Source organism: Megascapheus bottae, chromosome X, assembly GCF_031878675.1.
Source record: "Megascapheus bottae isolate mThoBot1 chromosome X, mThoBot2.hap1, whole genome shotgun sequence".
NCBI lineage: Eukaryota > Metazoa > Chordata > Mammalia > Rodentia > Geomyidae > Megascapheus > Megascapheus bottae.
The window spans coordinates 80,848,394-80,875,371 of record NC_143547.1 but is presented as its reverse complement, the minus strand read 5'-3'; the positions used below and the strand labels follow the sequence as shown (position 1 = coordinate 80,875,371).

At 39.9% G+C, this 26,978-nt stretch overlaps 3 protein-coding genes across 6 annotated transcripts in view; 2 read left to right on the top strand and 1 right to left on the bottom strand.

Moving 5' to 3' along the window:
• Tmem255a (transmembrane protein 255A) overlaps positions 1-13,708 on the top strand; it is a 53,969-nt gene extending 40,261 nt beyond the window's left edge. For 2 of the 3 annotated variants that reach the window (XM_090326724.1, XM_090326723.1), the window contains one exon: positions 8,122-10,512. In XM_090326724.1, the coding sequence (XP_090182850.1) occupies positions 8,122-8,280 (159 nt within the window). In that variant the 3' untranslated portion in view covers positions 8,281-10,512. Of the gene's footprint in view, positions 1-8,121; positions 10,513-13,573 lie in introns of those variants that run through there. The other variant, XM_090326725.1, reaches the window with a different exon arrangement.
• On the bottom strand, positions 10,784-15,652 carry Zbtb33 (zinc finger and BTB domain containing 33). Its single transcript, XM_090326722.1, has one exon. It carries the CDS (start codon positions 15,650-15,652, stop codon positions 13,634-13,636), a length of 2,019 nt encoding a protein of 672 aa, XP_090182848.1. The 3' UTR covers positions 10,784-13,633.
• Positions 15,653-18,804: 3,152 nt separating this feature from the next.
• Positions 18,805-26,978, top strand: part of LOC150041443 (double-strand-break repair protein rad21-like protein 1) — a 55,502-nt gene continuing 47,328 nt past the window's right edge. The window contains exon 1 of one of the 2 annotated variants that reach the window (XM_090325993.1): positions 18,805-19,045. The gene's annotated coding sequence lies outside the window, so the exon portion shown is untranslated. Of the gene's footprint in view, positions 19,046-24,285; positions 24,355-26,978 lie in introns of those variants that run through there. The other variant, XM_090325994.1, reaches the window with a different exon arrangement.

Sequence of the window (26,978 nt, the reverse complement as noted above, 5' to 3'; positions counted from 1 at the left end):
TTTGGGAAAACACACCAACAGTGATTTAGGATGAACAATGACTGTGTTGCTCATTTCCTTCCTTATGACAAAATACTCAAGACAATATATATGAAAGGGCTGCTTTGGATCAGTTTAGAGCTTTCAATCCATAACCAGATGGCTGCACTACTTTGGGCCTATGGTGAGGTGGCACTTTCATGGCGGGGAGTATATTGCAGAACCAAGTATTTTTCTCATGGCCAGGACACACACACACACACACACAAAGAAGAGACTGGGTTCCATAATTTCCTTTGTATGTATACCCCAAGCAATCTAAAACTGTCTACTAGGCTTCACATGTATTTTACTAATACCTGAGTTTGAACTTAGGGCTTTGCACTTGTTCAACCTCCTTGCCAATTGGCACTCTACCACTAAAGCCACACCTCTTGCCAAAATTTTTGCTGGTTAATTAGAGATTGAGTCTTGAGACTTTTCTGCCTGGATTAGCTTCAAACCACTATCCACATCTCCGCCTGCTAAGTAACTAGGATTAAAGTCATGAGCCACTTGCACTATCTCCTAATAGTGTCACAGGCTAGGGACCAAGCCTTCAGACTTTGAAGAACATTTCCAAGCCACAGCTGCCATTAAAAACAATTCATAACAGAAGAATGGAATTACATTAAAATTTGGCTAATTAAAAATTTGGAGACCTTAGGGACGGAAACTCAAGATGAATTTATTTCTATTAATGAAGAGCCCATGAATGCTCTGAGGGTACACAATATGCCAGAGATGCTTCTTGTTAACCAATCCATTTGGAAATACAAATCCCTTGGGAAATCCGTTTTCCGCTTCAGTTTAACCAAATAATGGAAACTTTGAAACCCTATTAAGTGTAATCGCATTGTGTTTGGCAAAGCCTGGGGCTTTGTAATGCAAAATTAATACATATAGTGTGAACATGGACTTCTGCTCTCCTATAAAATGTAGAACTAGTACAAGGAGATATCTATTAAAGCCTAGGGAAAAATAAAGTTAAAATTTGCTTTACACTCTGTATATCACTTTAGTAACAATAAAAATTTAAATTGCTTTACACCCTACAATAGATGTGGGCAGACAACTCTGGTAATGTGTTACCCAATTAATTGGTAAAGCCTAAAAAATACAAATGTGTTCAAGAAGTGTATAGGTAATTTCAGTAGTGACAGAGGCAATATGTTATTGTTAACATAATTCAGGAATGCGGACGCTAACACAAAAAGGATCATTATTCCCATTGGGCCTTAATAATATAAAACTCTCCTGAGATACAGTGGCCACTTCCATTTTTATATATAAGTAAGTTTTGTTTTTAGGAATTTGCATTTCATGGTAAACTCGTTTAGTAGGGACAACAATAGTCATGGTAATGGTTGCTACAAAGTCCTAACAGGAAATGGTCTTTCAGGTATGGAAGCACATCTTTGTTCATCATTCCTCATTCAAACCCTATGCAAGGAATGAAAATCAGATGAACAATTCAATGGTAACTTGGGCTGTTGGTTTCAGTTTAATCAGAGTGTTCTCTGGGTTCACATGTACTAGGCACTGTGCTAGGAGGTCTGAATTCAGACTGAATAAGAGAGACCTTGCTTTAAGAGATTGGTCTAGGGACTTGAGAGGTGAGTTAAGGTACAGTAGTGGTGACAAAATATAAGCAAAATGTAAATGGTGACAAAAAGTATCTATCATTCAAAATGCTACAGGAACAAGAACTTTATCGGGGGATAGGATCCAAATTTACCCACCTATCCAAACTTGTACTTGAGGCTTATCACAGAGATTTCAGGGATTGCAGGGAGCTCTTTTTTTCTGGTATTGGTCTTGTGGCTGGAACTCAGGGCCTGGATGCCCGAGCTTTTGTACTCAAGCTAGTATTCTACCACTTCAATCACAGTTCCACCTCTGGCTTTTTGCTGCTTAGTTGGAGATGATTCTAACAGATTTTCCTTCCTGGGCTGGCTTCACATTGTCATCTTCATATCTCAACCTCCTGAGTAGCTAGGATTACAGTCATGAGCTATCAGCATCTAGGAGACTGTTTTAAATAAGAGATAATATTCATTTAGCACTTACTATATACCAATATACTCGCTATATACCAGTATATATTTACTATATACCAAGCTATAGACTTACTACACACCAATCATTATATTAAGTGTACATATCGTTAACATACCACTATTAATTAATTTAGTCCTTTGAGGAAAGTACCCTTATTATTGAAATACAATAAGATAAGATGACTGAATACTGGGTTAAGTGACTTCCCAAACTCATATGAGTGGTAAGTGGAGGGTAAGGATTTAAACCTATGACTATTGCTTCCAGGGATTAGTTTGAGGAAATTTTTTTTGAGAAACTATGAATTTGAATGTCCAAAGATCTTCTCCCCTATTAATTTTATGATATTTACACTTTTGTTCATCTAAATTATGAGTTTCTTACTCATAAGCTTCATAGCCTCAGTAAAAATCCCTAGGCTATATTCCTTCCTTCCTTCCTTCCTTCTGTCCATCTTTCCTTCCTTTTTAGACTAGTGCTTGAACTTAGGGTTTAGGCCCTGTTCCTATGCTTTTGTACTCAAGGCTAGTACTCTACCAGTTGAGCCACGATACCAGATCTAGCTTTTTGTGTGGTAGTTAATTGGAATAGGAGTCTCATGGACTTTTCTTCCTGGGCTGGCTTTGAACCATGATCCTCAAATCTCAGCCTCCTGAGTAGCTAGGATTACAGTTGTGAACCAATGATTACATTCATTCAAGGCCTGCTTGGACACTTCCTGTACATCTTCCTGTTCTTTCCATAGGCTCAAGTTATCATTTATAATTATTTTTATTTTTTTAATGTCGGGATAATGTATAGAGGGGTTACAATTACATTCGTCAGGTAATAGGTGCATTATTTTTCACACATTGATATCCCATCTCATGTTTTTGTCCCCATTTCCCTCCCCCCCACCCCTTCCAATCATTTTATTTCCCCCCCCTTCCTTTTTCGTTTCTATGTATTCCATGGAGAATTTATAAATATGGTATGGTTACTGTAGGAAATCCTTTTGTTTTTCTCTAGAACTTAGTGTTTAGGTTAAGCTTTCCTTTGTTCACCGAAACCCATTACATTAAAGTTTTGTAGAACAAAACACCAGTCTTTCCCTAAGAAATTCAAGGAACATCTGTCCATATTTCCAAATAAATTTTAAATAAACACCCAGCCAATGTATATCAGCTCTGACAATAAAACCATCAGAAGCACAAGCCTTTGAAATAAAGGGTCAGAGCACCTTTATGCTCTTCTCAGATTGAATAATGACCTACATTTCAGCTAGGACTCGACCTTTCTAGACTTTCTCTTCCAATCCAAATACTAACCATGTGTGACTCTGCTTAGTTTCCACAAGATAAGATGAGTTCAGGGTGGCATGACTCTCGAGTATCACCTAAAAGACTTCCCCATTTTGGTCTATTCCAATTAAGTTTACTTCTGTGACTTGGGGTTTAATTATCTCTATTTTCTTTTTACTCCAAGGTGACTAGAAAAATAAGGAAATAAACTTATAGTGTTTTATTTTTAACCCCTCAAAGTCATGCACATTTGGTGAAAGTAGTCAGGGAGGAAGTTGGGAAAACATTTCCTGTCGTCAGACAAGAGCAACGATTTGTTTCTTGATAGCTGGCCCCGAGGAACTTTCAAGGGCTGAATGTGGAGAAACAGGACTCTTTCAAATACTATATTTTACAGTGTTCTTGTTTCAAATGAACTCTTCATATTGCAAAGCAGGAAGGATGTAAGATGACATAACTTTTGACTTCTTGCACCTCACTCCCAATTCACTCCTCTGTCTTTGCACTCTTTTCCCCATGACCCCTTCCACTTTGGTCCTGCAATCCAAAGTCTATAGGAGTTTTTTTTGGCCAGTCCCAGGCTTGAGCTCAGGGCCTGAGCACTGTCCTTGGGCTTTCTCAATGCTAGAGCTCTACTACTTGAGCTACAGCACCACTTCTGGCTTTTTCTATGTATGTGGTACCGAGGAATCAAACATGGGTCTTTGTGCATGCTAGGCAAGCACTCTACCACCAGGCCAAGCTCCTGGCCCCCAAATCTATAGGGTTTTAAGCATAAGTTTCTACTTCTACGAAGTGAACCCGATGTAACATCATATAAGTCCCTGAATTTCTCTGGCCATATTTAACAAGTCTAGCATACTGGGCCAATATCCTCCCTCCCCACTTTACTATAGCCATGGATTATACTTTTTCCTATCCATTTACTTAATTGCTATGTTTGCGTTTAAGTCTCAAGCTACACTAAACAAAAGTACCCTGTTTATTTGCTTTATTAAACACAGGAAGGTACATGATATTTCAATGAAACTGCTAACAATGACTCAATACAAATTTGGCCCATTTAATAAAAAGGATTGCTTTAATCCTGGGAGAGGCAGCTTCTGGTACAAGTTCTGGGAGCCTCAGAAGGCTGTTGACATTTTTCTTCTCTTTTCCCCTCCTCTTCTTCTTTCTCTTGTCCCTGCCCCTCTTTATCTTCCTTTCCCTTTTCACCACTCTTCTTTCCAACTCCTCAGCCTTTTCTTTCTGAAGCAGAACGTAGGGGAAAAAACAAAGAACTAACAAATACTGGCTTTTACCCTTGGGACACATCTTAAGTAGCTAGTCACTGTTATCACTTAGTCCTAAGGATTCTTATTTGTTTGCCAGTCCTGGGCACTGCTCTTGAACATTTTTGCAAAAAGCTAGCATTCTGCTGCTTGGGCCACAGCACCACATTCAGCGTGTGTGTGTGTGTGTGTGTGTGTGTGTGTGTGTGTGTGTGTGTGTGTGTGTGTGTGTGTTAGTTACTGAAGAATTGAACCCAGGGCTTCATGCATGCTAGGCAAGCACTGTACCACTAGGCCACACTCCTGGCTCCCTATGGTTCCTTTGCTCCTGAAACAGAAGGCATGCCTAGGCAGAAATGCATATCGATCTTGAAGACTATGGGTATATCAACAGACAGAGAAGATGCAAGTTCAAATGGGAGTGGGAAGCTATCTCTGACCCAGCAGGATGATACTCCTCTTATAATTATCAGCCTATGGATAGCGTGTGAGAAGCAAGTCAGGAAGCTAGAGCTCACTGGGCCAGTAGTGGACTCCACGTTGCTCTTCATGCTTTGTTGTTCTATAAGGATTCAAAGCCCTGCTTGTCTGAGCTCCTGTCTATCACATGAGGAAAGGCAGACTTTCAGACAGGAAACAAAATACACCAGGGTGGCTTTCCAGCTGTGACAAAGCCAAATCTTTCCCAAGGTGCCTCCCAGTTGCTAGGAAACCATACATTGGTACCGTGCCCCTTCCTCTCTAGTGCCAAGGGTTTGTGGACTGCAGCCAGTTAGCTCTCTAACTCTGCCAGGAACCCTTCAATTTTATCCTTAAGATTCCCAAATTTATCCTCAAAAGGAAGTGAGAATCCCTCCCCTCATTGCCCTCTTAGTACTTCTTAAACATGCAACCAAGAAGTGAAAACCTAAGGGCCATTTTATTATTCCCAGTTATTATCAAAGAGTACAGCTGCCACCCACAGCTGCTGCTCACAGAAGTCTTTTAATGCCTCTTAAAACAGACTGCCTCTTTCTGTTAGGGAACACCTACAACTGGCCTGCTGTCTCCCCCCCTCATGACTGAGCACACAGGTTTATGGGCCTTGAGGATTTTTTTTTACCAGTTAGGAAGCAATGCAAGGTACTGGTGGCGCATGCCTGGTATTGACTCAAGAGGCTGAGATCTGAGGATTGCAATGTGAAGCCAGCCCAGGCAGGAAAGTCTGAGAGATTCTTACTGCCAATTAACCTCCAAAAAAACCAGCAAGCTATGGCTCCAAATTGTAGAGCCCAGCCTTGAGAAAAAGAGCTCAGGGACAGCACCTATGTCCTGAGTTCAAGACCCATGGCTGAGAAAAAAAAAGAAGTGAGAATGCTTACTGAAGAAAGCAGCAGTTCTGGGAGTGTGGCCTGGTGGTAGAGTACTTGTCAAGCATGCATGAAGCCCTGGGTTCGATTCCTTGTTAGCATATATGCTGAAAAGTGGTGCTGTGCTTCAAATGATAGAGTCCTAGCCTTGAGAAAAGGACAGTGCCCAGGCCCTGAGTTCAAGCCCTAGAACTGGTAAAAGAAAATAAGAGGAGCTGCGAGTTTGGCCTAGTGGTAGAGTGCTTGCCTAGCATGCATGTTGACTCAGGTTCGATTCCTCAGTACCATATACATAGAAAAAGCCAGAAATGGTGTTGTGGCTCAAGTGGTAGAGTGCTAGCCTTGAGAAAAGGACAGTTTCTAGGGCCCCTGAGTCCAAGCCCCAGAACTGGTAAAAGAAAAAAGAAAGAAGGAAAGCAAAAGGAGGGAAAATAGGTATGGTAGGTAGATGGAAGAAGAGAAAGTACAGCAGGAGGAAAAAGAGGAAGAGGAGCAGGAGGTAGAGGAGAAAATGGGGGAGGAGAGCAGCTATAGTGTCTTCACAATCCTGATAGTACTGTTGTGAGGGATAGATAGTTCAGTGTTATATGCAAGACCTAGAAATCTAGACATGAGTTTCCTAGAAGTGCATTGTTTGAGGCTGGAGATAAGGTTCAACCAACTTGTCTCCTGCTCAAGAAGGCACAAGTCAATGTTGATTCCAGGATGCTACAGGCCTGGAAAGATGGCATGTTATACACAAATTATGGCCTAGTAGAACAAAGTAAAGGTGTGACTTCTCCACTACTCACTACCTCAAAATAGCACATTGAGTTCTTGAGAAAAATTAGTATAAGTGGCTCTTACCACATCTAAGACAACAGAATATTTGCAGATTTCTTCCTCCTTCTGTTGGCTTATATTTGTTCTTCCTGAGAACCTAAAACTGCTTTCCACCATCCTTGTAATTCACTCCTCCAGCTTCCAGAACTCAGTGTGATCCAACCTTGCCTACACTGTGACTGTACCTTCTGAAAATAGATTTTATGCTTTATTTATGCCAAGTTCATCTTATACGCTCTTGAAGTTATATTTACTCATTCGAGATTTATTGAACACCTACTACTTGCCAAGGATTGTGCCATGCTCTGGGGGATACAACAATAAAGCAAAATAGGCTAACTCTTCTTGACTAGGAAAATCATTAAGGTTACACGTAGACATGGGCCAGGGAAAGAGAGCAGCAAATGATTTCTATCATGGAATTCATGAGGTATTTTTTTCCCTAAAATCTATACAAGCCCCTTTCCCAAAGTTAAGAAAGCAAAAACGGAATTCCTGTAATCCCAGCTACTCTGGAAACTGAGACCTAGGGAATCTTGGGTCAATGCCAGCCCAGGTAGAATTCAGAGACTCTGTCCCCAAAAGAAACAAGCAAAAAGCTTGGCTGGAGGCATGGCTTCAGTGGCAGCTGAGTAAGCACAAGGCCCAGAGTTCAAACCCCAGCATCACCCCTAAAAAGGAAAATTGAATCTTCAGTGTCTGCAAGCTATCATATCACTCCTCATGCTTACCATTAGTATTCTTCCTTCCATGGTTTTACTGTTCTTTGCTCTCCAGTCTATCCTGAGGCTTCCCAGGTATTTATACACGAGCTTTGCAGGATTTTGTTTTGTGGGTCTATGGGGCTTGAACTCGGCCTGAGCATTGTCCCTGAGCTCTTCAGTTCAAGGCTACCACCCTACCCTTGAGCCAAGCCCCACTTCTTATTTTCTAGAGGTTAATTTGAGATAAGAGTCTCAGGTCCTTTTGTGCCCAGGCTGGCTTTGAACCTTGATCCTCAGATCTCAGCCTCCTGAGTAGATAGGATTACAGGTGTGAGCCCCCATGCCCGGTCTTGCAGGATTTTTTTTCTCCTTTCCCCCTTCCTTGCCAAGAATAAAGCAAAAAAAAAAAACCTTTCATTTGCCTTTCCCTTGTTTTCTTGTTCCTAGTGATAGAATATGGGGCATCCTCTTTCAGGCCCTCGTTAACTTTGTAACATTCATGAGCTCTCTTTTTTTCAAACAGAAACAAGCTTGGTGTATATTTAATTTTAAAATCAAAATGACTATTCAGGGAATTGCCAACGGTCTAAACTGACATTTTCTTTTCATTACACAGCATTCCGGTGTCTTCCCATCCTCCCCTCCTTCCGGACTGTCTGATGAACCCCAGTCTGCTTCACCTTCTCCCAGCTACATGTGGTCCTCCAGTGCACCACCCCGTTACTCTCCACCCTACTATCCACCTTTTGAAAAGCCACCACCATACAGTCCCTAAAGAGGAACGCCTGCTGGCTATTGAGATTATTGTGGCTTTTGTATTTCTGCTTTCGTGGAAATGTGTAGGGTACAAAATTTAAAGCGTGCCTCATGCATAAAGTTTTTTTGAACAATGGCCTGCCTAGCTAGGGAAAGATAGGGATGAAGCTTACTCATGTTCAGTCAAAAGCATAGGTGGCTAACCTAAACCCAACATTTCCAAGGACAGTTTGTAAGCAAGTCTGGGGAGATGGCCCAATAAGAACATTGCATGATTGGACTTGTATTACTGTATGCTTCATGTCTGTTTTCAGCAGACACGCAGCTGTCATCTGCTTCACTTTTTTTGGCAAAGGAATATTGTTCCTAAGGCCCTTGGCAGATTGCTACCCTAGCGCCTTGGTTGAAGTACCTGGTTGAGGGGCCCTGTCTTTCCATACACTGCCGCCAGTCTTTAAGAGAAAACTGCAGTAGATTGGGCTACACAGTAGTTCCAACAGAGAGATAAGGCTAAGATTTTGTTTGCTTGTGTCTGGATGTTGAAAAAAAAAGCTGCCCATATCTTACTCCTTTCTTCTCTGTATTATAAAAATGGCTGCTGTGATTATTCAGCTGAGCTTTTTTATTGGTACCTCTTACTGGGAAAAGTGCAATATTTCCTCATCTTGTGGAGTGGGAAACAGGATTGTTCTGGTAACACTGAAATACAGAGCAACATGTGAACTGTCTAAAGTAGATCTCAGAAATATATTTGGTATTTTAAGAGAGTGGTTCTACTACGTGTTACATTATTACAAAACATACTTGCTACAGGCAATGGATGTAAATCTTACAGCTGAAGTTCAGAGTTTAAAAACAAATGCTAGATTAGGCTGGGTCATGATATGAGTTGTTACTATTGTGACTATTTAATCTTCAAATATTGTGCTTCAGCCCCAGCAAACCGCACGTATCTTGCACCCCACCCCCAAGTCATCTGTATTTTAGTATCACTGCTCTTATTGATCCTTTTTCTGTTGAGACCCATCATGACAGCGTTCAAGATTATGAAAGTATTACAATGCTGCTTCAAGTCTGCAAAACTTCAAATGTAGCCAATTTGACCAATTCTTAAGTGTTACAGTAGATTTGAAATCCATCAGGCACATCGCGGTATATTTGTACAGTTCTTTTAATTAGACATAACTTTAACCCGTCAATCGGATGAGTTTAAAACACTCTGCCACCCATGCCTTCAAACACAGAACGAACCCATACATTGGGATCTTACGTTAACCCGAGAATCAACAGGTTTAGAAGAAGAGTGATAATCCTACACTGGTAAAACTACAGGGGCTACACGAGGGTACCTAATTAGAAAGTTCTGCAAACACAGAACATATACTGGAAACATTTCCAGCCAATTTCGCTACCTCCCAACTTGCTGGATTCGAGGTAGCAGACGAATGCTGGTGCTCCCATCTACCTTGTAGATACCTGTGCATCAAAGTCATCAAGGCACAAGAAGTGCACTCACTGGTCATAGTAAAAAGAAATATTTTGTTCAAAGCAAAACATTTAGTTGAACTTTCAGCATCATGAATGTTGTTTTAGGCAGATTTCCAATCTGACAAACTATAATCCTTTTGTGTTATTTTTTACAGTTCTGAGCACATTAAAATTGCACTGGATTTCCAAAATGGACTAATAAACAATTGACTTACTATACAATTATCAACTTGTAATACTCTCTGAATTTTTTTTGTCACTTACACTTTACCTTTTGCTTTGGTGAACATGTATATTTTTAAAGGCACCATTGCATAGTATATCCTACATTTATCATATTTCTTAAAGTGTTAAGATTCTATGACTCATTTCTATGTATTTTTCTTACTTTACAAAATAACTTGAAACACTATAGATTTTGTAACACTTAATTTGAGCAGCTTCTTTTTTTATTACATTGAATTGGATAAAGTGCATGTAACCTTAGAAAAATTGGTATTTGCTGCTTTACTTTTTTGCAAAACATTTGCTGTAATGAAAGAATTTCTATTTCCAATATGTATCTTGACTGCATTTTGTAATATTTACTGCTTCCTTCCTAATTCTGCTTTCAAGTATTGAACTGGGCATGAAACATTAAACTATTAATCCAGAACCTGTATAAACTGGATGTTGCTTAAAATCTGTATCACTGCCATGTTGGAAACCCAGACTGCTTTTGTGATGTTTCAAATTAATAAAACTATCCTTCTCCTTACCCACTTACAGGCATCTTCATGGTATCTTTAAAATTATAGCAAACACTCAAAAAAGTGACAGGAGCTAACTTGTCTTTTATTATTATAGATCAATGAACAATGAGGCATGATTAACCAACACATAAAACCTTTTGTCACACCACCATCAGAAATACAGTGCAAGTTTTCCTGCTACCAAAAAAAGCCCCAGCAAAGACAAAACTGAAAAAAAATGGATACAGTATACATTCCTGTAAAATTTGTTGAAAGAAAATCTTGTAAAAATGCACTCAAAAATTAGAATTGAAACACTTTTATTTCTGCCATAAGCTCTATGAAAGTAGTATCCAGTAATGGTTAATGAAATGTAGAACTTAAAAGGCCATAAGAAGATAGTACAAATGTAAAGTATTTGGGGGAAATGCACATTTCATATAACTGACAGAAGTGAAGAAACAAGTGCTATTCAATAGCATTTAATTACTTAGAATATGCATGCCATGTCAATATAAAATACTTTAATTACAACTTTTAGTAGGAAAAATGTGGCATCATTTCCTGATAGTGTTTATATGTGGGGGATCATTACCACCAATGGGATAATAACCATTTAAACTACTTTTGAAGATAATCCTGCAAGATTGTTACAGCATTTTTAAGCCTTTGCTTAGTTTCACCATTTTGTCATTTTTAAAAGAAATCTATTATTTCAGAGACTTCCTGTCCAAAATATTTACAGGGAATTTAGCATTAGGAAAATTTCAAGGAACTTGAAAGATAAAAGGTCAATAGCCAGATAAAGCTAAGTAGTAATAGACAACCCCATGATGATAAGTTTTAAATAGCATCTTGCTACAAATTTCCAATCCAATAAAGACTGGAAGTAACAAGTTTTTGTTCAAAAGTTTTATTCCACGTAAACTCTGAACTCTGGACATGGAAACTTCAAGAATGACTGAAGACCCTAAGATACATGCAAGTTAAAGTCTTCTGACAAAATTACAATTTAGCTTTCTAGTTTCCCTTCTCTCAAAAATGTTCAGAAGTTACCTTCATTGGGCACTTTTTAAAAACTCATACTTCAAATTTATACAGCCCTGCTGCAAACACTTTCATCAGTATTCAGAACAGATAATTTCCCATTATACCACAATATGCTTAGAGAGACTACTAAGTTTTATCATGACTAATTATCTAGCAGTTGAGTCCGAAATAACCGGAAGTTGTGCTGCAATCAATATCAATCACATTGGTTGAACCAACTAGGTCTAACTGGTGAAATAGCATTCATAAAACAAAAAACATGTAACAGGACATTCCGAGTTTACTCGATAGTGAAAGAGCAATGTTATCAGTATCTACAAAGAAAGGAAACACACTGTTATCAAAAATCATTCTGAAGTTATAAGGTGATTTCAAATTTCCTAAGGTTCACTTTATAAAATGATTTGAAGGTCTAGGTTCATAAAACAATAAGCAGATAAGTGTACAACATTCCACTCCTTGATAAGCAAAAGAAATAATTTTCCTTTTTCCTTGTATTACTACAAATACTGATGACGCCTGCTCTCCTCAGCTACTAGCGTTAAACACTGAAACCACTATCTCCAAATCCAGCTTATCATCAGAAAAAAATGAATACATGAGCAAATATGATTAAAACTTTGAGTTCAAAGTCAAGAAATAGCCTACTTTTACAATTACATGTGCAAGAGAAAGAAAATATCTATTTTGAACTAAGAAATACTTAAGCAAAGTTATGAAATCATGATCTTTTTCCAGTAGGTATTTTTCCTTCCAAAAAGAAATGTACAGTTCAGGCTAATCTTGTTATTAATAGGCTATATAAACCTGCTTCATTTTACTACTAGCAATTAGATGCAACTTAACTTCATTTTCTAAGTGTTTAAAAATGTCTCATCTTGAAAGGAAGTAAAGCAGAACTTGTCAAATGGGACTTTACAAGTCTGTATCATTCTATATGTTGTTTCTGATTATTTCAACATTGCAGCAATTTGGAGAAGGGATAGCACTAATTATGAAAAGAGTTAAAAAAAACACCCAGAGAACTTGCTGAAAAGGAAATACTAGAGCACCACATAAACTATTTCAAATGAAAACTTCCTATTGGAGATTCTAATATAAACGTTTAAAAATATATGCCAGTAGCCTCCACCCAAAATACATGAGTCTTATCTATGGGATCTATCATTTACAAAGATTTATACATAAATAATGCATAAAGATTCATTTGGTGGTTTTCGGATTGAACATTTATAGCATTTTATAAGAATATTCTTAACCGTAATGAACACAAAGAAATCTGCACCGAACTCTACTTTTTCTATCCTGCAAGAACAGGGAATTAAAAATAAGAGCAACAGAACTTTTTGTTTCCTCCTGTCTGCAGGCAGTTGCTCATTCTCAATATATTTGTTTTCCACTAGTATTCTTGCCTGAGACCACACTGCAAAGTCTATACTGGCCTAGCGACCAAAGTCTTATACAGACTATGGTAATCAAAGTCAAATGTTAATTCTAATTAACTAAAACTGATTCATTCTTCATATGACTTTTTTGCATTGCTGTTTTCATGGGAAGAGGCAGGAGGTCACTATCCATTTAAGACTAGCAGAATATACAACGAAGTAGAGATATATTCTGAAATTTTCTAGAACAATTTTTGGCAGTCCTTTGCTTTTTAATGCTATATACAAGACACAACACACATTTATAGTCTAGATGTTTAAAAAAAAGAAAACTTGGAATTGAGCAGTAAAGTGCTAACATGAAAGGGGGAAATTGTAAGATGTACTAGGGTATGCTAGAAATGCCAGTGATTTTCAAAGAATATTCAGACTGCTTCAAATTCTATCCAAGAAACTATTTCTCTGAATTTTTAAACTTTTCTTTCAAATGAGTTGAAAGCTAACTAAACAGATGCTTGGGGGCACAACTTTTCAGCCTCTACTCAGACTTTCAGAGAAGATTGCTTGTAAAACATTATTAACAAACGATTCATCTAGACTACCTTCAGAGGATGTGCTAGATCAGATTAACCTGTTTTCACCTTGATTTGTTTTACAGGCCTTTCATAATCTTCTATCCCTTCATCCACCCCCAAACTAACTGATATTTCAAAGAAGTTCAATAAGACTCTGGTATTATAAATTCAAACTCAGTACTGCCATCTGTAACATTCTGTTTAAAAATGGAATCATTTTCCTGCTGAATAAAAATATCCTCCCAGCTCATTGGCTTGTTCTGAGCAGATGTGGTCCCTACTGGTGGTTCTTTTCCAGCATCAACCTTATAACCAACACCATCATCCTTCATGACAGGGATAGTGCCTGACCTATCAGAGAGGTATGCATACTGTCTGATCTGTAAAGACTTGCAGGGATGTAAACGATAAAGTTTCGAGTCCCCAGAAGGATCTTGACTGTGAACTGACTTTATGTGTGAAGACATGAAATGATAGTTGATGAAAGTTTTGCCACATGCCAAACACTGATACCTTCGCTCTCCTGTATGATGAATTTCATGCTTTGTGCGATATTCTGCAAGAGGAAATACTTTCTCACAGTAACGGCATGGATACTTCTTTTCCCAAGAATGAATGTTAAAATGTCTTCGCAAGCTTGTCAGACAGACATATGACCTTTTGCATACGATGCAGATATAATAGACCCTTCCATCTACTATTAACTCATAGTGATCATCATGTTTTACTTTCATCCGTTTGCTTGTAGGCTCACTTTGAGATGTTATTGAGAGTTCCTTATCAAGTCTGGCTTCCCCCTCGTCAGGGTCATCTTTGACAGGGATGACTATATCATAAGTGTCTTCACCAATGTTTGCATAAACCTTGCAACCAGTGGACAGTCCTTCAATTTCAGTAGCTGTATCTAAAGTAATGATCTTCTGACCCTCCATGAGATATTTTGATCCTACTCTTGGCTCATTACTGTTTTTTGTAATTATATCGGAAACTTTTAAAGAATGTGAAGGTGGTTCTTGCACAAGTGGAGGAGCCTGCATCTTCTGTACCACCGATCCATCAAGAGTTGCACTCTGAGAGGTATCAGCGCTCGGGACCAAAGATGTATTGCTGACTACTGAGTCTGGACTGCAGCTAATAGTATCATCGTCATCATCTATAATTTCCTCCTCCACTTCTTCACTGACCTTGCTTTCTGTTAAAACAGCACTGTTTGGTGTCTGCTGATTCTGTAAAATTAAGTTAATAGGAGATGACATATGATTAGGAAGTGAAGAATTGACAATTGGTGGTGCAGTAAGCGGTGTCTGACTTAACAAAATAATGTTGGGAGTCAAATGGGTTGGAGCCGAAGATACCAGCAGTTTTTCACTTCCTTGTATTTGGTTCAGAGTTGCCTGATTCATAGGAGTGGGAAATTTCTGAGTAGGTGTGATACTTGCTAAAGGGGGAGAGTTATTACTGGCACAAGGTGCCACATCTGAAATAGAAACAGGGCCTGGTTTAGACTGGACCTGTGTCACGTCATTGTTACTCGGCAAAGTCTCCTTTGCAGGCAAAATCTCAGAGCAGAAAATGACATCATCATCATCATCATCATCTGAATCAGTGACAATGATCTTTTTCGTTCCATAATCTTCAGCAGATAATGAAAAAGACTCTGTTATAATAGGCATATTAGTAGCCCCGTTATCTTGGCTTTCATCTTTTGATTTTTCTATTCCAAAGTTTTTATCACTAGAATCAGCAGGTAAGGTTTCAGCATTTCTTTGCAGAGTTGTACCTGAGATGCCTTTAACCTGTGACAGTGGGACACCCAGCTCTGCTATAAATTTCACTCCTAACAACTGGCCTGATTTAATTAGCTCATCAAGTAAATCTGCTCTAACACGAACAATTTTAGAACTATAGATGTAATTGAGAATTTCTGCAAAGATCTCTGCTCTTATAAAGCTCAGTTCAACAACCTGACCAGCCACTGAGAAGAGTTGATGGAAGTATGTACTTGAAGCCGAGAGAATATTCCTATGGGCCCGAAATTTCCGATCTTCCACAATAACAGTAACATCACAGAACAGTCCGTGGCCACGTTGCTCATTCAAGGAGTTAAGCAGACTGCCAGAGTATTGAATGTCGGTAGCAGAAATCAGTTTTTTGCTCTCCATGCCTGCAAGATAAAAGGAGGAGGAAGGAATGAGAAAGGGTTAGGGCAAAAAAGCAAAAGTCTCTTATTATTTAGAAAGTAAACCACATGATCATTATTGAGTTTTAACCCAAAGTTTGCATAACATTTTAGGTTTTACTTAAATTATTTATACAAGCAAAATTTTGGACCATGTGCCTAACCTTACTTCCAATTGAGATGAGGCAAAGCAACTTTTATTCTTTTACTTCCTTTGACTCTCAGACACTGGCATATTTACTAAGCACATCTTTTTAAATACAAACTCGTTTTTCTAAGTCCTAATTTGAATCTTGTCAAGAAAGGTAAGAGTTAATTTTTAAGTGTCCTAAATTGTTCTAAGAAAAATTTTCAGTGTGTGTTCAATGCTGAGTCTGAAATACATTAATCTTCTCAAGTATTTTTAGTTAGGACTAGGTTTGAACTCAGGGCTACCAATTTTACTGGGCTTTCTAATTCATGGCTGGTACTCTACCATTTATGCCATGCTCCTAGGTCTAGGTTTTGGCAGTGCATTGGAAATAGGAGTCTTCTAGATTTGTTTACCATGGCTGGCCTCGAACTGTGAACCTGAGATGTCAGCTTCCTGAGTAGCTAGGAGTATAAGTGTGAGCTACTGGAAACCATACTCGAAAGCTACTTCTGCAGCCAAGGACATTTACAAACACTGCCAATTACTATCTAATATAGTGTCCCATTATTGTTCTGTTCCCATGCCTTGTCTAAGTCTCTTACCCCTCTATGTTGTATACAATCTTGAAACACGCAAGGTTAAATAAACTGCCTGCATTTCACTTGGCAAAGAACTAGTGTTACTGATAGTAAAACTTTTTTTAACCAACAAATGAGTGTGAAAATAAAAACATTAACTTACTGGAACAGAGGCGATATTACTGTAGAATGAGGGAGGGAGTTATTAAATGTCCCAAACTTTTGTTTGCACTTCACAGAAGGTTATCCGTCAAAATAATGTCAGAGGTGTTTAACACACACAGAAACCTAACACTTATAAATAAACTCAATACACATCATATCTGGATATTATGTATTTACCACTATTTGATAAACAACTTCAGTAAAGCAATATTTTGCTGCTGAGATGCTTTCCTTTTAGTTACATATACAATGTAACTTACTTTGAACATATGAAAATGAGGAGGAGAAATGGGGTATATAGGTGAATTACAGAGAGGGTGAATTTGGTCAAAGCACACTGAATGTACAGAATTATTATGGGAGTCCTTTGTACTATTAACATATGCTAATTTAAAAGTTTAAACAGGGGCCGGGAGTTTGGCCTAGTGGTAGAGTGCTTGCCTCAGCATACACAAAGATCCGGGTTCGATTCCTCAGTACCACATACATAGAAAAAAGCCAGAAGTGGTGCTGAGGCTCAAGCGGTAGAGCTCTAGCCTTGAGAAAGTCCAAGGACAGTGCTCAGGCCCAAGCCCAGGACTGGCAAAAAAAGTTTAAACATGTATTATTTTCATTTAAAGTTATCCAAAGGGCATCAATGTCAGTATTTAAGTTCCATGCACGTGGAAGGGAGATGATCTCAAATAGTCTTAAAAAAATGTCAAAATCAAACCTTAAGGGCAAAAATAAAAATAGGCAAAAAGATGTAAAAAGTATGAAGGAGTAAAAATTTGTTAAGTTTTGCATTTTAACAGTTCCAGGGAATTCCACGTCATCATAAAGGCATTCATTGGATAGATAGACTAACCTTTGGCCGAAGTGCCCACAACCCCCGGTTCCCGAAATATTGGGATCTCAAAGAGAAGGCAGTTTTAAGTGGAGAGAGAGGTTTGGGAATATAATTTCACGATTTTTATCGAATGGTAATAGGCTTTTCTGATGTGGGATTGCGTCCTATATTTGTGCCTAGGTGATTCTGGGACGTGGTTTCATTTTGTTTAGGTTCCCTGCACTCCCTCCCGCTTCCAGGCTCATCAGGAGGGGCCGGAACAACTCGAATTGGTGAGCACCGTTAGTGTGTAAGCCACATTATTGTGTGACAAATGCTTGAGAGAGGGCAGGTTCAGAGCAACTGGCGATCAAGGGGGAAAAAAAAAGACATAAAAGGCATAAAAGCCATAGGCCAGGGAGTGAAATCAACACGCGGCTGTCTGCGGCAGCCGAACTCCATCTCCCTCCACATCCCTTGTGTTCTTTTGCACCCGGGGCAGATACAAGCTCGGTTTGGTTTCTGGTTTTTTTTTTGTTTTTTGTTTTGTTTTGTTTTTAACCTTGATTCAAGTGAAAAGCTACGTTTTAACTAATGGAGATGGAGGTACCCACAGCATACGGGGGGGGGGAGAGAGGAGAGAGAGAAAAAGAGGGCGAGAGAGAGCAAGACGGGGGGCCTGAGGGGTGCAGGGGAAAGTAGATGGTGCTGAGCGGTAGGGTGTAGTGTTGGGGGGGTGGGTAAGTAGAAGCAAACGGCATTGTTATGTTCCCGGAAGGGGATCCGAGGGGAGGATGGGCCCTTGCAGAAAATCTCTAAATGAAAGTAAGGGGTAGGGAGCGGAGGGGGGGGGAAAGAGGCCCCAAAGAAAAGCAGAGGGGTGACGCAAAAGCCAAGTGGACGTGTGCTGCTGGGGTTCCAAGCGTCGGGGCCTACCTAGAGTTCTGGCAGAGCATCAGCTCTTAATGGGGAAGCTGAGCACAACAAGGCCCTCCCCGGTCGTTCCCCGTTCTGCATTCCCAGGCCCACACAAAGGAAGCCGGAGGAGCGGAGCCACCAACTCCGCCGCTTCCTGGTTCAAGAGAAGCTAAAGCAGCCGCGGCCCAACGAGCCGGGGCAGGCAGCGCGCGCGCCTTCGCCCCCTCCCACACCGCAGCCGGCGCCCTCACCTGCACTCGGCCGCCTCCGCCGCTTGTCGGCCTCCGGCCGCGGAATGATGGGAGGATTTCAAGAAGAGGCTCTGGATTCCCCGGTGATTCCGCTGCTCCTGCTTACCGCCGCCGCCGCTGGTGCTTTAAACGTCGCTCCAGTGTTGGGCGACGTCAACGCGGCGGCTTGCCACGGCGGCTACAGCTGCCCCACGCCGCCAACAGAGGGCACAGCGCGAGGGCGCAGCGCGGCGACTCAGATGTGTCTTCCTCTTCCGAGTGCAGTCCGGATCTATCCGGAAGGGCCCGAACTCCACGATGCTCCGCTTCCCTGCAGTGGTCCTTCACCTTCCGGCTCGAGCCACGAAACATCTGCGAAGTGTTCCGCAACTTTCTCACTGTGAAGGGGCGACGAAGAAAAGGGCCACAAAAAAGATCGAGTAACGAGTAGGAGAGGAAGGGAAGTTCTTCAGACTCACTGTAAGCAGGCCATGGGGATGAGGGCCATCGCTGGCTGCAAATGTCACCTATGTGGGAAGCGGAGGTAGGAAGATCGCTTGGTACTCAAGCATGGCTCACGCAAAACATCACTAGGCAACCTTACTGGAAAAATAAAACACGGCGGTGGGGGAAGGAAAATGGGTACCAAGACATGAGAAAGGGTATCAATGTATGTGAAGTAATGCACCTTCTATCTGCTGAATATAATGCAACCCTTCTATTAATTACAATAAAAAATAAACGAAAAGAAAAAAAAGACCCGAAAAGTTAAAAACAAAACAAAAGGACCAGGAAAATGGGGTTCAAAGAACCTAAGGACTCCCCAAAACCCTTAGTTCAGAAAGAAAAATCATGCTGCACATTGCACAGAATAAAAACTTATAGACTATATGCTTACATTTCTTTTGCAAGTTTGAAATATGACACTTAGACTGTTCGATGAAATATAATCAGGATAAATGATAACATTAACAAACTCATTAACGTACCAGAGTCACAAGACAACAACGAAATGACTGTATTTTTTATTTGTTGCTCTTGGGGCTTGAATTCAGGTACTGAATACTGGCCTGAGCTTTTTGTTCAACTCTAGCACTCTATGACTTTCACCCATACCTCAACTTCCCACTTTTCACTAGTTAGTGGGAGACAAGACTTTCCTGCACAGACTAGCTTCAAAGTGCAACCCTCAGATCTTAGCCTGCTGACTAATTATGATTACAACCCTGAGTCGGTGCTGTCCAGCTTTTTAAAAAAACTTGATCATGGAATTAAAACTTAGGGCCTAGATACTAAATCCACTAGCACAATGATGTTCATTGCAGCACTATTTACCATAGCAAAGATATGGAACCAACCTAGATGTCCCTCAGTTGATGAGTGACTAAAAAAGATGTGGTATTTATACACAATGGAATTCTTGGCTGCTGTCAGAAAGAATGACATTGCCCCATTTGTAAAGAAATGGAAACACTTAGAAAAAATCATATAAAGTGAAGTAAGCCAGACTCAAAGGAACATAGGCTCAATGGTTTCCCTCATTTGTCATAGCTAGTAGAAACCTTGGGCTCTCCTAGCAGAGATTTACAATAGAACAAAACCTACATACTTAAGGCCATATAAAATGACAGTAAATGAAAGGACCTTCAGGATATAGAAACAAAAGCCATATAATGGGAGATTGTTGTCTTTAATGTACTATGTTATCTCTCATCTCTTTTGCTGTCCCTTGGTTATCTCATATTGTTACAGTATCTCACTTTGTTATCTGATATATTGGATATATTTGTATTTTGTTATTTGAAATTGGATAGGGAAGGGGGGAAAACAAGATGAGGGGTGGAGGTGGGGGGGAGGGAAATGGCGACCAAGACATGAGAAAGGGTATCAATGTATGTGAAGTAATGCACCTTCTATCTGGTGAATACAATGTAACCCTTCTATTAATGACAATAAAAAATATATGAAAAAAAATTAAAAAAACCTTAGGGCCTATGCACTATCCCTGAGCTTTTCTACTCAAGGCTACCACTTTAAACCACAGCTACACTTCTGAATTTCTGGTGGTTAACTGCAGATAACAGATTCATGAAACTTTCCTTCCTGACCCTGCTTTAAACCATGATCCTCAGATCTCAGCTTCCTCAGTAGCCAGGATTACAAGTATGAGCCTGCAGCGCTCAGCTCACTATACTTTCTCTCTCTCTCTCTCTCTCTCTCTCTCTCTCTCTCTCTCTCTCTCTCTCTCTCTCTCTCTCTCCCTCTCTTTTTTTCTTTTTCTTTTCTTTCTTTTTTTTTGGTGGCTTGAATACTGGAACTCATGCTCTCCATCATGTTGTTTACTCAAGGCTGACACTCTACCTCTTGATCCACACATCTTGCTAGTTAATTGGAGACGGAGTCTACCATACTTTCTTGATCGGGCTTTGCTTCAAAGTGATCCTCTAGGTCTCAGACTCCTGGGTAACAAAGAAGCAGGCATGAGCCACCAGTGTATGGCTTCACTCTACTATTGAGAAAGAAACATAGTGTTTGGACAAGAACCATTTAACAAAATGGTTGAATAGTCAATATTGTTCCACTAACATTGACCATATAACCTATAATGAACCATGCATTACTCTCCGTGGAATACAAAAAGAATAAATGAAATGCTTGTATCTTTTTAAACAGCTTGGGAGATATGCATTATGCAAAGTGTACAGGCATGGAAAAAGGAATAACAAACTGAACAGTACCACATAAACTATAGTTTAGAGGAAAATTAACATTAACATTTGCCTTGATTTATTATTATTCCCATAGCATTTAGCCCTCCAGGACAATTAAGCTCTATTACATAGTCATTATTTAATTAAAAACTTATGAGCTAGGCACTGGAGACTACGGCCTATAATCCTAGCTACTCAGGAAGCTGAGATCAGAGGATCACAATTCAAAGCCAGCCTGAGCACAAAAGTCTGAGAGAGACTTTTTTTGGGCCAGTCCTGGGGCTTAAGCTCAGGTCCTGGGCACTGTCCTTGAACATGTTTTGCTCAAGGCCACCGCTTTGCCACAGGAGCCACAGTGCCACTTCTAGCTTTTTCTATGTATGTGGTACTGAGGAATGGAACCCAGTGCTTCGTGCATGCTAGGCAAGCCCTCTACCACTAGGCCAAACTCCTAGCCCTCAGAGACTTATGTTCAATTAATTACCAGAAGTGGAGCTGTGGCTCAAAACAATAAAGCACTATCCTTGAGTGAAAAAGCTCAGGGACAGTGCCCAGGACCAGGATGGACAAAAAAAGTTATAAAAATTATAAAATTAAAAACAATCCCCCGATAATACATTTTCAACTGAGTACCGTGATGAATGAAACACCAGAATGAGAGGAGAGGAAAATATTTCAATTCTGGCTGGCTATTGATCTCATTTTTTTTTGCCAGTCCTGGAGCTTGAACACAGGGCCTGAACACTGTCCTTGGGTTTCTCAAGGCTAGAGCTCTACGATTTGTGCCACAGCACCACTTCTGGCTTTTTTCTATGTATGTGGTACTAAGCAACTGAACCTGGGTTTTCGTGAATGCAAGGCAAGCACTCTACCACTAGGCCAATCTCCCAGCCCTAACTTGATATTTAACTTGAGAACCAGAGTTCTGAAACTAACACCTGGCACTAACTTCATGATGGTTTTTGTTTGTTTGCTATATTAACTATTCTTTCTTTTTTCTTTGCCAGTTCTAGGGCTTGAACTCAGGGCCTTGGCACTGTCCTTGGACACTTTTTGCTCAAAGCTAACACCCTGCCACTTGATCCACAGCACCACTTCCAGATTTTTCTGAGTATGCAGAATCGAACCCAGGGCTTCTTGCATGATAGGCAAGCACTCTACCACTAGGCCATACTTTCAAGATACATTTTGTCCTATTTCATAAAGTTTTAAAATTAAAATATTGTAGTACATTAAACAATGGAAGTGGTCATCAATTTTGTTTTGTTAAGTGATCAATTGCCAAGAAAACACTAAACTATTTTGCTCTATTTTACAGTAGCCGAGTTCTATTTGCTGTGAAATACATTTGTATTAAACAAAGCAAGTGATACTGTTAAATCCTAATAAAAAAAAACAATAATACAATGATTCCCATAGGTTGTTTTCCCACAATACAAACTTAGGGAGAAGTGGGCCGGGAGTTTAGTCTATCGGTAGAGTGTTTGCCTAGCATGCAGGAAGGCCCGGCTTCGATTCCTTGGTACCATATACACAGAAAAAGCTGGAAGTGGTAAAGTGGCTCAAGTGGCAGAGTGCTAACCTTGAAAAAAGCCCAAGGACAGTGCTCAGGCCCTGAGTTCAAGCCCCGCGACTAGCAAAAAAAAAAATTAGGGAGAAGAGCCTAAGAAATATCATATGAATTTCATATTTCCATGTGAAAATAAAGCTGTGTTATATTTAATGTTTTTTCCATGTGGCTGTACTTTTTTGAGAAAAATAAAGGAAAGATTGCAGATAGATGGATGATAACATGTATGTCTCATTTCCTATTGAAGAAAAGCAGTATTTCTCAATCAGGAATGTTCTAATCTTCTCAGCAAGATTTTTGTAGAAAAGCAGCACAAGAATTTCAACAAAATGGTAAATAGGCAAAAATTCAAGTTTTTTTTGATATGGATCGATATTATTCTATGCATATTTTTAAAATTGAAAACAAATCTAGGTGTTTGCACCTCTCTATAATTCTAGCTACTTAGGATGCTGAGATCTGAGAATTGCAGTTCTAAAACCAGCCCAGAAAAATCTGTGAGGCTCTCACTTCCAATTAAAAAAATGATTATGCGCCAGGAGTTTGACGTAGAAGTAGAATGCTTGCCTGGCATGCACTAAGACCCAGGTTTGATTCCTTAGTACCACATACGTAGAAAAAGCCAAAAGCGGTGCTGAGGCTCAAGTGGTGGACCTCTAGCCTTGACAAAGCCCAAGGACAGTTCTCAGGCCCTGAGCTCATGCCCCAGGACTGGCAAAAAAAATTATTTTAAGGGTGATGTTCAGATGGGATACAGTTACATAAATAAGATAATGAGTACATTTCTTCTCAAACATTGTTACCCTCTCCCTCTTTTTCTCCAATTTTCCCACCCCTACTACCCTCACCACCCCATGTTGTGAAGTTCATTTCTAACATAGTATATTATGAGTATTGCTGTTACATTGGTTCACCCTTTGTCCTTTGTCTTCTTTGGGCTTTATTGTTGTTTTCTTTTTCTTTCTTTTTTTTTTGCCAGTCTTGTGCTTGAGTTCAGGGCCCGAGCACTGTCCTTGGACTTTCTTAAGGCTAGAGCTCTACCACTTGAGCCTCAGCACCATTTCTGGCTTTTCTCTATGCATGAGGTACCAAGGAATCGAACTCTGGTCTTCGTGTATGCTAGGCAAGCACTCTACCACTAGGCCAAACTCCAGGCCCTTCTTTTTGTTTTTAATGTACTCTTACCTCCAATTGATTGGCAAAACAAAACAAATAGAACCTGAAGTTATGACTCAAGTGGTAGAGGACCATCCTTGAGTGAAAAGTGCAAAGCCCTGAGTTCAAGCCAAGCAAAGTGGTGTATGTTTTTTTCTAGGTGGCACAGTGACCTTTCTTTTGTTTTCCCTTAGGCAACATCATAAATAGTCCTCTTTTTTCTTACTTGTTCAGTATCCCAGGAGATGTTAGGTTGCTACTTTGTAGGTTTTCAAGATTTCAATAAGAGAACAAACTTACAAATGTTTTAGCAGTTTCTGGACAGTAGGGGTTACTCAAACACACTTTTCACAAACAACAGGTAAAAGTAAGGAGCAAATTATAGAAGTTTTGAACAAGAAAGGTGGAAGTGCAACAGTGAGTATTACCTTGTCTTTAATAGAAGCAGGTCTCTTAACACTGATTTATTGTTATATGGGACATACTTATACTAAAATGTTATTTGTTCTTTATTTAAAATTCAAATATGTGAGCCTACCATTTTCTTTTTGTTTAATCTGACAGAACCTTAACAGTTATATAGAAGATACTTTGACTTTTTTCTTACTATTTCATTAGCATTCTTTATTCACATGTTCAAAAAGTATGTAATTCACTGTGTACCTTTTCTATATATGATATAAACACACATATTCACATACAACGGTGTACCAGTTAGCACTTAATATTCTTTTTTTTTTGCCAGTCCTGGGGCTTGAACTCAGAGCCTAAGCACTGTACCTAAGCTTCTTTTCCTCAGGACCAATGCTTTACCACTTGATTGACAGCACCACATTAGGCTTTTTCTGTGTATGTGCTAATAAGGAATTGAACCCAAAGCTTTATGCATACTAGGCAAGCACTCTACCACTGAGCTATATTACCAACTCGGCCCTTAATATTCTTAAATATGCAACACACAGAGAGCAGAACTGACTGATTTCACTCTGTCAGTACTCCTTCCCTTCAGTTATTTCAATCAGAAGGGAGAGAAGGGGGGCGAAAGGCAGTAGAAAGGGAGGGAAAGAAGAAAAGAAAGAAAGGAAGAAGGAAAGAACAGAAAGACTGAAAGAGAAAGATGGAGAAGGAAGAAAGGAAGAGAGAAAGAGAAAGAAAGAAAGAAAGAAAGAAAGAAAGAAAGAAAGAAAGAAACAAAGAAAGAGAAACAAGAGGTTTATCTTTGTGATTGTTGTTCTTAATGTACTGTGTGAAGTTATTTCTTTTCTCTTTTTTTCCCCAATTATGGTTAATCTCGTGTGGTTACTGTATCTGACTTTGTTACCCGGTATACTGTATATGCACTTATTTATTGATTTGAAATAGGGAAGGGAGAAACAAGATGACTGGGAGGGGGAGGGGGGAGGAGGGACAAAAACATGAGAAGGAGTATTAAGGTTCAAGAAGTAATGTGCCCACTACCTGACAAATTAACTGTAACCCCTCTATATATTATCCCAACAATAAAATACAATGAAAGAAAGAAAGAAAAGAAAAGAAAGAAAGCAGTTACTTTGGAGCTGCAAAGCTTCATTAGGAACAAAGGGATGAGTGTAATTGATTGCAGTAGCAGCTCATTTACACTGGTACACAGACCCTTTCACCTTTATCCCTGGATCTGTGCAAAGCTTTTTACTAAGTACCTGAAAACTGTTTCCATGGTTTCCTTAGCTTTGGTTGGTTGTGCTGAGTGCATTTTGTGAGCCAGGGTAACAGATCCTGCAAGGCAGGTGAGAGTGTGCCCGTTTTCATAGCTGCAGTGTTTTATTCTGCAGTTTCCAGGGGGAGGCCTTGGGCTCCGGAGTGGGGATGGGAGAACCTCACACTTCCAAAGAGCCCCAATTCTCAGCTAAGTCTTCCACTCCAGGGCCACCACCGCTCAGGCTCCAAGTCTGGGGGATTAGAATGGCCACAGATAATTGGGCTGCTTGAGCTAAGGCTCTGGAAACCATCCCTGCCACTCCTACTAACGAGTTTATTCTCAAAAGTAGCCCTCTGAGCCTGCCGGGCTTTTCTACACTTCAGCCTCTTGGGCCCATTGATGCAGCTATTTGCCAAGTAAGGCATAGCCTCCTCCACCTGGACAGGAAATTCAGCCCATGTTGAATATGAGTGAGCTGGTGTGGCACCTTTGTTCTGAGGACTGCTTGCTTGCTTGCTTTTAGACTCTTCTGTCCAGTGTACATTTCGACACTGTCTTCCTTAGGCACATTGACAACATTTTCTTCAATCTATCCGTGTCAGCCGCTTTCCTTCCTTATTTAGCATTTGGCTCCCAGACATTTTTAATCATCCTTGAGACCCTTGGTAAGTCAGGTCCTCTTCTACCCTTTTCTGCTTCCGGATGTGTTGAAATGCTGCATGGCTGCCCATGCCACGTTGCGAGGCTCCTCCTCCCGTCCTTTGTCTTCACCATAACTTTCTCTCTCTCTCACTCTTTTTTTTTTGGTCGGTCGTGGGGCTTGAAAGCTCTTTAGTTCAAGGCTACCACACTAACCCTTGAGCCACAGCCCCACTTCTGATAGTCTAGTGGTTAATTGGACATAAGAGTCTCACAGACTTTAGTGCCTGAGTTGGCTTTGAACCAAGATCGTCAGATCTCAGCTTCCTGAGTACCTAGGGTTACAGGTGTGAGCCACCGACACCCAAAAGGATTCAATTTAAATACTTATATATGATTATAATGTTTCTTTATACTATGATAAAATGCTATAAAATTATATGCAAAATTATATTTTAAGCATATATACTTTAAAAAAATACAGCACTCTGCCATTACATTATAAGCAGGATGTTTGTATCTTTGAAAAAATTAAACAAAAAAGAGACAGGAATGGACAATTGGGATCTTTTGAAATATGAGGACTTTCTCTGAAGAGTCTTTGTAATGGAATAAATGATGCCTCTCTCTCACCAAATGCGCATGTTGAATGCCTAACTTCCAAAGTGACTATTTGTGGCTAGGGCTTTAAGGAATGTTATTAAGGTTAAGTGAGGTCATGAAA